At 52.5% G+C, this 11,337-nt stretch overlaps 1 protein-coding gene across 2 annotated transcripts in view; it reads right to left on the reverse strand.

Annotated features, from left to right (window-relative positions):
- The window catches only part of LOC133348355 (seizure protein 6 homolog), a 75,616-nt gene extending 68,765 nt beyond the window's left edge, over positions 1-6,851 (reverse strand). Inside the window, exon 1 of one of the 2 annotated variants that reach the window (XM_061561107.1) lies at positions 6,137-6,850. In XM_061561107.1, the coding sequence (XP_061417091.1) occupies positions 6,137-6,227 (91 nt within the window). In that variant the 5' untranslated portion in view covers positions 6,228-6,850. Of the gene's footprint in view, positions 1-6,136 lie in introns of both variants that reach the window. The other variant, XM_061561106.1, reaches the window with a different exon arrangement.
- Positions 6,852-11,337: the final 4,486 nt, after the last annotated feature.

Genomic DNA, 11,337 nt, shown 5'->3' on the forward strand with positions numbered 1-11,337 from the left:
GATGTCCCCATAAAATGACTTCCTGGTACACACACACACTAGGGGTCACCACTCACCCACCCGCCCTGCTGCTGAAAGCAATGATCATCGTGTGACAGTCACACAACATTATTTGTAATTCTCAAAAATTAGTTATTTGTGGTTAATTTTCGAATTTGCCAAATTTGGACCATGACGCCGACACACAATGACCTCCTACTCTTGCAAATGACGTTCGTGGGATCTTTAACATCCACTGTGAAGCGGATGGCACTAATTGTTTACAATTAATAAACAACCAACCGCAGAATTATTATCCAGGGCGGCCACCAGGTTCCAGCCGTGAACCTCTGCAGCGAGCTACGAACGCATTTCACCGGTCTCTAGAGGACGTCAGCATGATGGAACTGGTGCCACGGAGGAGTGAGACCTTGCCGGTCTGCGGCCTGGCTTAAACAAGGAGTGTTATTGATCGATGCGGTGACGCAATCCCATAAAGAATTCCCTTCCTTCAGGAGTTGAAAACGAATTTCTTTAGAACTGATTTTCGTGTTTAGTTTGTTGTCCTTTCCCCGCACCTCCGATTAAACACGGTTGGCTACGTATGGTGCGATAGAAGTTCAACATACATAAATACGTATTGCTTCTATTAAGCCCTTTTGGTAGCATCCCCCAATCTGCGATCGCCGATGTCAACGTCTCAAGACTCTTGCAGCTCACGTTGCGGGCAGCCAAGCTGTTCGCCATATCGGCAGAAGGCGGTAAGAAATACGGCGCTCCCCTCTAGCCAATCCGTTGAAAATGGTCCCCCATGGACAGAATGCACACCTCATGGCACCCCGAGCTATATTCTCGAAAACACAGCAACTGGCATCGCTGTGAAAAAAATTCTACAACATAAAAACGGCCCTCCTCGTTCAACCAACCTGCAGGTTCCAATGACTGTATTCTCCGTTAACGGACAAACAGGTCAAGTTATTTTGTTAAGTTTTCACGGCAAGAGAAAAATATTGTTTAGTGTTCTTCGGGAGTCTTAGATTGATCGCGTGCTGTACACAAAAAGTACACGGATCATTTGGTTTTGCAATAAATAAACCAGAAAAAATAACCAGAGCATCCTCAAGCATCTAAAAATAAGGGGTGCAGTACTGTCCAACTCCTTTACTGAACATGGCCACACGGTGATTGTGGAGGAAAGCTGAGGTTCGCTTCTGTTGTTTTTGTTGTTGCTATCGAAGGCCGTGACGAGGTGAATAACCGAGATTTGAAGCTTTCATGACTGCAGGAATCCATACTCTTTGGTTCTTTCGGTAAAGTCACGTAGGTATAAAATAAAATAAATCACGACGTTTCGATTGCAACACAAGCAATCATCATCAGGTGGGAAAACCACAGCAATCATTTTTTTTCTTTTCTCTCCCACTTCAGCAAAAAAAAAATGTTCTTGCTGTGGCTTTCCCACCTGACGATGATTGCTTGTGTTGCAATCGAAACGTCGTGATGTATTTTATTTCGTACCTACGTGACTTTACCGAAAGAACCAAAGAGTATGAGCTTAATAACAACAATTATCTTTATTTACAGCTCCTTCTGAAGTGACGTTGTTTTAGCGCATTGCGCTATAAACCCTGCGATCCCGACTTCAATTCTCAGCCCGTCGTTATGTCAGTGCTTGTGTGGTATCTGAAGCGGTCCAACCTCCCGCCTCCTTCCCCAACCAGCACGGTGAAGTATGGAAGAACTGAACACAGCACTGCCATTTATTCATCGTCGTCTTCATCATCAATCAATCAATGCTAATCTATCCACTGCTGAATGCTCTCATCATCATGCTTCTCTCTCTCGCTTGATCTATGAAGAGAGATGCAGCGGTCCATTCGGTTTGTGCACACGAATTGCTCTGCTAGATTCCCAAATGGATTCCTCCCTCATCTTGTGACACGCAGCCGATAGCGGCAATAAAAATAAATTAATTGGGGGGGGGGAGAGACGAGGGAGCAGGAGAACGAGGCTTTGTTCGTGCCACATTTTAACAGATGATAATGTGTGTGGCTGGTAGTGTAATGGCACCGGGGTAATGCCCAGGGCCCACGATTGCCATGGATACCCCCTGGATGGTCTCTCGGGTGCCCAAATAACAAGGACAAAGATCCCCCGTATAGCCTTAACAGGCTTTGTTGGGGCAAGTGCTGTTAGCGAGTGCGCACGCAGCAAGCAGCACCACCACCACCTGTGCGATTAGTGTGGCGCATGAAACAAAAATACAAGGAACGTATCAAAAGGCACGATTTGGTTGTGAAGAGAACCAGCGGGGCCGTTGTCATTCGGGTTGATTGGACAGCTGTACGACGCCTCTTCATCATCATCGTCATCATCATCATCAGCTGCGATCAATCAATCGCCGGGATGAGTCTCCTCAATGCGCCGCCATCGTCTCAACCATTTGCTGCGTCGCTGCAATCCGCCGCATGCAGCGAAACACCCCCCCCCCCCAACCAACCCCCTCCAATGTTCACGACTCCCTCCGTCTTTCCCAGTTATCGACGACTCTCGCGACGCGAAGTCGACGACCGTGAATCGCCACGACCCTAACAAGTGGCCGCTTCCGTTTAGAAAGCGACGGCCGCCGACTCCGACGGGGATGTTTTGCCGTCGAGCGGCAGGCCGCCGACTCGCTCTCTCTCACGACGACGTTTGGGGCCATCCATTGAGTCGGTCCGCAGCAATCTGTCAAAACTTGACACCCCCCCCCCCCAATCTCCGTGTACGCACGCGGACTTTTTACACCCCCCCCCCACTTGCGTACGTACGCTTGACGCACCCCCCAGAATCCTATAGAACGGCCGATATTGAATTCACGCAGAAACGATCAAGGATGAATAATATTCACGTGTTGAAGCAAACAGATAGTCCACCGCCGGACTAACTCATTTGAAGGCCAATGTAGACAAATTATTATCGAGCCTTCACCCTCCCCCACCCCCGTTTCCTATGCGTACATTGTCAGTAGACCCCCCATACGCAAGCGTACGCATTTGGGTTACCCCCCCTCCATGCGTACGCACTAAATGGATGTCCCCTTTCCTCGCGAGTACCGTGACCGGGGTTCGCTCCAGAAGAGGCCCCCCCCTCCTCTCCTCCTCCCTCCCTCCCCCCATCGACTGAATTGCAATGAAATCGACAGTGGGATCGACCAAACGGCGGCCATTTAATTTAACGATCACGACGTTGATTGATACAGCGCCTCGGTTGCAGGCTTGGTCCCAGATGTCTTGTGACCGTCCCCCTCCCCCCCTCCTTTGCTTATTAATTTCCAATTTTAAATAAACCTTACTTAAAAATTATTACGTTTTAGAGAATGCAATTGGGGGGGTTCACAAGACAGCTGGACCACTCTGTACAATGCACTGCTGGATGAAGGCCTATACCCATACCGCGTCGGCCACGCGCGTTGTTTGACCACACTTCACGGTGGTCAGTGTGGATTGGTGAAGGGGGGGGGGGGGATGCGACTCAGGTCACCGGGTTCATAGGGCAGTGCACTGGCTCCTAGGCAATTGCTCCTAATTTAGGTGCTCAAGTCAAGTGAGGTTGATTTGGTGTAACCAGTTTGGAACGTAAGAGAGCAGGGCTGAGTCTAATTAGCACGAGTGACCTCGCCCATCGCAGTGACACAACATAAAGTGCAGTAACGGCAATTAAACAAATAGAAATCAGGACAAAAACAACTGTGGTGTACGTCTGATGGTGCGAGATATAAGGTCACTCTGTTTGCGAGCCCCGGGGTGCAGCCGTCCGTGATTCAAACCGGCTTCTCAAGTGAAGCCCATTGATGGCTTCTTCCCAGTCAACGACGACTACGCACGAAGAAAGACAATCGCATAAAATAAAATCGTCGAGGAGATAAATAATAAAAATTGATAAATAAGTATTCATATCCGTCTCGGCAATACCAATTCTTTGTTCTAATTACTTACAAAGCCCCATCGGCCCCACGGCCTTCTGGGAGGGCACAATTTAAGAAGCATTGATTCAGCAAAACCCCTGAACTGGTTTCGATCCGCAGTGTTTCATCAGCAGGGCCAGGTTGCTCCTATCAATGCCGGTGAACTGCCAGATATTATAGGCAAAGACTGGATTTCAGATGTGGGTCCTAGTTTGACGCACAATTCTATATTTCACAACACAAAATAATGACTAGCGTCGTCATAGTTATGGAGAACATGGACAATAAACTAGATATGGAGGCACAATATCTCCTTCGTAAATCTGTGTAAAAATACTTTTAGATTTTGTGTGGAAGGAGAGACATGGAAATGAGGCTAATTGTCTGCTTATCTGTTTCATCACATTACATGTTTGAATGTACACCCTAACTTGGATAAATTCCATTAGCTCTAAATTAAAAATTCTAAATGTATTTGGCTCGCAGCTGATGGGTTCTTTATTCAGGGCATATGAAAGGAGAATGCATTGGATATTAAGGGGACTTTCATAAGTTGTCACGGGACTGTATTCTTCAGGGACCTTCTCCGATACAAAGGGGGTGCGCGCTGCGAGCTGCTGGCGTTCCGAGTGGGTTGTTCTTAATCATCATCATCATCATCACGTGACTCCAACATTGTATTACACTCGGCGACGCAGTCGCGAGACGGGCGCAGAGGAGGGCTGCGAGACTGTGACTGCGTCGTGCCCTCTCGCCCGAGAGCCATCACACAATCTAGCCCATCACAGCCTCTACCCCTCAGCACCCACCCTCGTGCCCATCACCCCATCGAGACCATCACGAACTCTACCCCATTAGCCCATCACATCCTCTAGAGTCTAGACCATCACACCATAGCCCGAGAGGCATTACACCCAGGATCGAACCGATCACGTCCTCTATCCCGCGAGACATTACATACACACACCACTAACCCCTATTTCGTGATGCATCAAAGATCCCCCGTATAGTATTTAACAGGCTGTTGGGGCAAGTGCTGTTGGTGAGCACCTACGACTGCCGGAACGGTCCACGAGGGGGTGGGTGGACCAACACCACGCCCGACCGCCTTTGTCCCCCCCCACCCCGCCATTTGAGGCTGAGTCGACCTGGCGGCGGGGCCCAGCCCAGGGCCGGTTCATAGACTCGTCACTGGTGTTGGCCCCGAACGGCAATCGAATTCGGATTGCCGGGTTCGTAGCGCAGCGCGCTAACCGCGACACCTGCACCCGGCTCCCCCGTGACTCGTGGCGGACACGCGCGCGCGTATCCACTTCGTACCGTGCGTGTGTGCAGCACCTCCGCGTAGCGGGATGCGTTATCCCCACGCAGGCATTCTTCTTACAGCGTCCATCCACATCTCCCGAACACCAGGCATCGCGTTAACTTAACCCTCCCGGTGCCACGAAAGCCATCGCCTCCCTCTCTGTCCGTTTGCACAGCGAACGATGAACGTCACGAGCGATGCGTGCGCTAAATAAACAATTGCCGCGGTGCTTCGGGAGGCTTCTGTTAGATGTAACAATGGAGCGACTCACCCGCCACGCAGCGCAGAGGTTACATAAACATCCATATACACAAGGACAGAGGCACCCAGATAATATAGAGTCTTGAATTCTCTAAACGCGGCCGTCTTTGTCTCCCTATTGTTTGCGTGGTTTTTTTTCTCCCGACACCGAACCGGGTGCTCTGTGCGAGGCGGTCTGAATGGACCCACGGTTGAGCACAGATTCAGATAATCTCAATCGCGCCACTGATGTTAGCCGTGATGGGGAATGCAGCGCGGTGCGCGCGAATCACCCACTCCACACACACAACAATACACAATCAGCCATGATCAATCCACTGCTGGACGAAGGCCTCCGCAAGCCGTCGCCATCTCTCACGGTCTTGCGATTCAACTATAATAAGGAATTATTTTTAACGAGTTTAAACATGCAATACCTTTGATTTTTTTTGTTTACATCTGCATGTGTATGTATGAACACCAGGCATCACCCCACGCAAATAACAATCGACTGCCAGGGGTGTGTGTTTGTGCGTGGGTTACAAAAACCAGTGCGGGCAGAGAGAGCGCGCAGGACCCGATGATTTCCGCTGCCTTGGAGACAGAGAAACGAGGTCGGGAATGGATACGACGAGGGGGGGGGGGCAGATGAATGAATTCCTTACCGCTCGCTCCATGAGCTCCGAGGACGGCTACGCAGCCCAACAGAAGCAGCAGCAGCACCGTGGTCAGGCTGCCATAGCCCCTCGACGGCATCGCGGATTTTGCACAGCGGAGCGCGGCGAGATGAGAGAGGAAGATCACCGAAGGCACCACCACCACCTCCTCCTCCTTTGCCTGCCCTGCGCCGTGTGCGCGAACGCTGCTGCTGCGGTGATGGTGGTTGGTGGTCTCTCTCTCGGTGCGTGCGTTGTGTGTACGTGTCTGTGCGCGTGTGTGTCGCTACAGCATAATTCGCTGTTCTGATACCCAAGGGAAAAAAATGTATCTGCAAATGGGAGGAAAAAAAATCCTCGCGAGAGATTTGATTGTGTACAATCGAGAATTTTTTACGTGTATCTCGATAACAATAAATAAATCAAAACACGACGGTAGTGGGTTTTTTTACGTTTAATCAACGCTTAAAAAAATGTTGTAATTGTGTCTGATATTTATTTAAACAATTATGGTGTTAAAAAAAATAAGCTCACAATTATAATAAGGAAACACGCATGCGCGCGCAATAGCCGGACTGATAGCCCAAACGACTGGATGGGAATAAATGAAGGCTCTTCTGGAACTGACTTAGTCTATATTTCGCTCGTACGCTTCCCGAGAAAGGCAGCGTGAAGCTCCCACTGCCTGTACAGCAGTCAAGCGACTACGCCAGAATCATCATCAGCAGCAGCAGCATCAGCAGCAGCGTTGCTCGCTTGCTGAAGCCCCATTGGCTGAGCGCCGCGCGGGAACGCGGGTTCATCCCATCGCTCTACATTCAAATGAAAGCCAGCCACCCGGTGATGCTACTGCTGCCGCTGTTGTTTGCTTTGGCGGTGGTGCAACGACACAAATGGCAACAACGCAACTCGACACATTGGCCAACAACACTCCTGTGGCCTTCAAAGGCAAAACAATTATAATTACTAGGTGACGTTTCTAACAAGTTTCATTTATTAGGTATTAGGTATACCTAATAAATGAAACTTGAAACTATATATGAAACTTGAAACTATATATAGCCCAGTGAGCCATGCGGGTCTTGAGTCGGGTGCAACCGCAACAAACAAAATATGAACAAAGAACATCTTAAAGCGACGACGCGCAACAGAAACATCCTGGATAAGCCAGCAAATATTTACAGAAAAAACCACAATGACTCCTCTTTATAGCACACATTCAAATGAGCTCAACTCATCCAGGGATTCGCTCTCATTTGTAACAAGTGATTATCGTTTATTGAAAATGGGGGTGCGGGGAGGGGGTAGAGTTCTAATTGTGCTGGTTTTACTCAGAATCCATTCGACATCAAGTGGTGGTGATACCACGACGGCGCTGATACAAGGCTAGTAACACGTTGAGGCTAACGCGTGAAGTGTGGAAGGCTCGTATGTATGTTGAACTTCTTTCGCACAGTACGTAGCCAACCGTGTGAATCGAAGGTGCGGTCACGAGACAGACCCCAGGTGCATATGGGCTGAGATGATTGACACGTGCACCACATGTGTTCCTCATTGTGCCAAATTGTTGCGTTATCTTCACCCGGCGCTCCGCTCATTGTTCTGAGCGTTGCTCCTCCGCCCAGTAGCGTCCTTCACGCCCCTCCTCCACAGAGGCCGATCTTGATACCGCTGGTACCAGGAATCGGTAAGTCCACTCAGCTCCACATCCTCCTGTACCGCATCAGTCCATCTCCTTCCTTTCCAGGCCGTCCCATGCCAGTTTAGCCCCATATATCCATCCACATAGAAACACAGAACACCCCCCCCCCATATAGCCTTTAAAAGACTGTTGGGCAAAGTTGTTGTTCGCCAACACATACTCTGGAGCCATACGCTGAACCCTGCACATTGCTTGTCGATGTGAGCGGGGCAGGCGCCCCCAGGGGGTTGCAGCTGTAGCATAATAACCCAAGCGCATACCCATAGTTGCTATCGCAGCCACACAAATGTGAATGGGTACTTCACGCGGCCTCAAAGCGCACCTGGCCTGGCACGGGCGCCATGGTGACTGAGTGGCACTTAGAGGCGAATGGCGGCTATTGGCATGGCATGGGACAACCTCGGGCTTTAGGGGTCCCTGTGTCGGTGACGGAGGGACAAGCGGAATGTGGGAGATTAGTCAACTCTCTCACTATGTCAATGCTAAGGCCACCATCCCCCCACACCAAGTCACTCCAAGTTGGAGTCCTTGACGATGTGTTTTCCTGATGTACGCGGTTTAATGTTGATCGAATAGGTGGCGATCTGCAGCAGAAGTATGGAAACCGCCGCGCCCAAGCCCTTGGGAACAAGCGCGTGTAACTCAACAAGTGTATCAACAGTTCACGTTCGTTCAGGGCAGGTGGGAAGGGGTGGAACGGGAGAGTTGGGATAACGTGACCGGCGCTGGTGAATCCCCCTACGACCGCTCCCCTGTCGGTAGCGAGCCAGAGAGGTAGGGGCCCAGAGGCCCTCACAGGGCGTGAGCGGCTCAGTATGTCAGAGGGCGAGCTGGAAGAATGCTCGTGTGCGCACGAACGGAAAGTTGTTGAGTTCCACGGGAACTCTCACACATCTTCTTGGTTCTTTCGGTAAAGTCACGTGGAAGGGATATAATAAAATAATAAAACATAATAAAATACAATTCTCACGACGTTTCGGCCACAACGTAAGCTTTTGCGATTTGCTAATCGCATTGTTTCAAATTGCGCTTTGCTCACGGAGGCCAGCGATGATGGCACACGAGGGGCCTGGCGGTGGCCTGGGCTGCCCCGGGGCAGGCCACTCGCCGTGCCAGCAAGGCCCCAGGTGGAGTCGGCCCACCAATGCCCCCCCCCACCACCCTGCTCGCGGAGACCTCGCGTCGCCTGACACTGCGAAGGCCGGCGCAGCGCACCAGGGGGTGTGTGGTGCCACAGCGACGGGGCCGCTCTGCCGAGCCAGGGAGCCGCCCGGCTTCCCCCACCGCACTGCCCCCCCCCATCACCCCCCCCCCCCCCACATAAGCACACACCCGCACGCATTCCCCCCCCCCCCATAGAGCTGGAAGGGAAGGTTACCTGATCGACCGGTTTTTATCCGAGAGACCCTTATCGGGATTAATTCTCACGGTTTCCGGCGATCAGGGAATTGGATGACCTCCCCCGTGCTACGTGGCACCGCGGCGCTGCGGCCGGCCTTAATATGGTGTGGTCGCGGCGTGGGGCATTCGGCCACCGCGGTTGAGGCGCATTTCCCCCCACACACGCGAGTATCGACGGGGCAGGCAGAGGGAATAAGCATTGTGATGGAGGAGCTTCATTAGAAAACACGCAGGCACCATTATTAGGGGAGTTAAAGGAGAAGGCTATTAGTATGAATAACCTGGAGAGCGGGGTCACGCGGGCAGCCGTGCACAAATTCCCACGGCGCGCCTTTGTGATGGACACCGCCGCATGAACCTCGATGACGGGGGCCTGCGTGAGAAAAGGATTGATTGGAATTTGCGCCGTGCAGGTCGCTCATTGATTAGCGGAACAAAGGCACCGCGGAGCTGCCTGGCCTGGGCGAGGGGGGCGCGTGCCATTGTTTGGAGTTCACGCCGCGCGGACAACGGATTAATTAGCATAGCGAAGGCGCACGATGCGTGGGAAGGGGGTAGGGGTCTGGGAATCAGGATAAATGGAGAGCGCAGAGGGGAAATCGCTCTCTTACTCCAGCGCCAGGCGACCAGACGCAGCTCCAGCCAGCGACCCGGACGTCCGTGCGACGCACCGAGGCGCGCGGTGAGCACCGGGATCAGCGGACCGCCGTGGACACTTAACAGTGAGTAAGAAGAGGAATTAGAATCATAGCAGATAAATAGGGAATAGGTACAGGTTTAGTGGAATAGGCCAGCCTCGTCGACTCACTGATTCAACATCAATTCGCAGGTGGCATATAATAAATCATTAATAGCGAAGCGTGGTCTCGCGTGATCTTGTCGTGCAGTGTGAGCGTGTGGGTGCGCTGTGTGCACAGTGGTTCGCCACGTGAGTGAGCGCTGCGCGGAGCTGAGCGCGCGGGTTGCGCGTGGGTACGCAGTGATTCTGTGGTGCTGCGGCTCGCCTCGGGGGAGCGCTGCGCAGAGCGGTGCGAGAGTGGGTGTCGCGTGTGTTCACTCCGTGTGTGATACAGGTGCGCGAGTATAACGTGAGTTGAGTTGGAGTGCGCGGAGCGGCGTGTGGGTGGGCGTGCGTGCGTAATCGGCGTCCCCCAGGTGCGCGCTCATAACGTAAGCGGCCAGCAGGCGGCGAGCGCTGCGCAGAGCGGCGCAAGAGTGCGTATCGCGTGTGGAGCTGTATGCGTGTGTGCGCGCACGTTCACTACGTGTATAATACGGATGCGCATTGGTAACGTGCCGCACAGGGCTATACTGCGAGCACGGCGTTTGATTGACGATGATGTGCGCACGTATGCTCGCAGCGTGGGAGCGCGGCGCGAGGCTGTAACAGTAGGGGCGTCGCGTTCGAATGCCGGCGAAACCGCAGCGGGTAATAGGGAGGTGGGGTAACGTAAACGGAATAGGGGATGCAGGCGGGAGGGACCCCGGGGGCCGACGGCCCCCACAGGTGCACGTACACACGCATTGAAACATACCACCACGGCGCTTGTGCTAGGTTAGGTGCACTTTGAGGCCACAGTAAGTGTCGAAGGCTCGCTGGCAGGAGGTCATACACACGTGGGCAAGTGCTGTTTGCGAGCACCTATGAAGGCCGACATGGCACACGAGGGTGTTGGTGGCCAGCTCCATGCCCCGCCGCCTTTGTCTCCCCAGGAGTGATGTTTGCACCCCGCACCAGGTACTCATTTGAGGCTGAGTCGACCTAGGGGAGGGCCGGAACCAGTTGAGATCAACAACAGCCGCCCTTCGCCACTAAGGGGAGGTGATGTCACCACGGCGCTTGTGCCAGGCCACGTGCACACCGTGGACACATGAAGTGTCGAAAGCTCACCGACTATATTTTATCGCCCGGCGCTCCACGCGTTGTTGTGAGCTTCGCTGCTCTGCCCTCCGCTGTTGTTGCGAGAGCGACTGGCTCCAACTGCCCACACATACAAAACAAAGACCCCCTCCCGTATAGCCTTCACATACTGTTGGGGCAAGTTTTGTTTGCGAGCACCTATGAAGGCCGGAAATGCAACACGAGGGGATGGGTGGCCAACACCAC

Source organism: Lethenteron reissneri, chromosome 27 (assembly GCF_015708825.2).
Source record: "Lethenteron reissneri isolate LAM-NWPU_2019-01 chromosome 27, ASM1570882v1, whole genome shotgun sequence".
NCBI lineage: Eukaryota > Metazoa > Chordata > Hyperoartia > Petromyzontiformes > Petromyzontidae > Lethenteron > Lethenteron reissneri.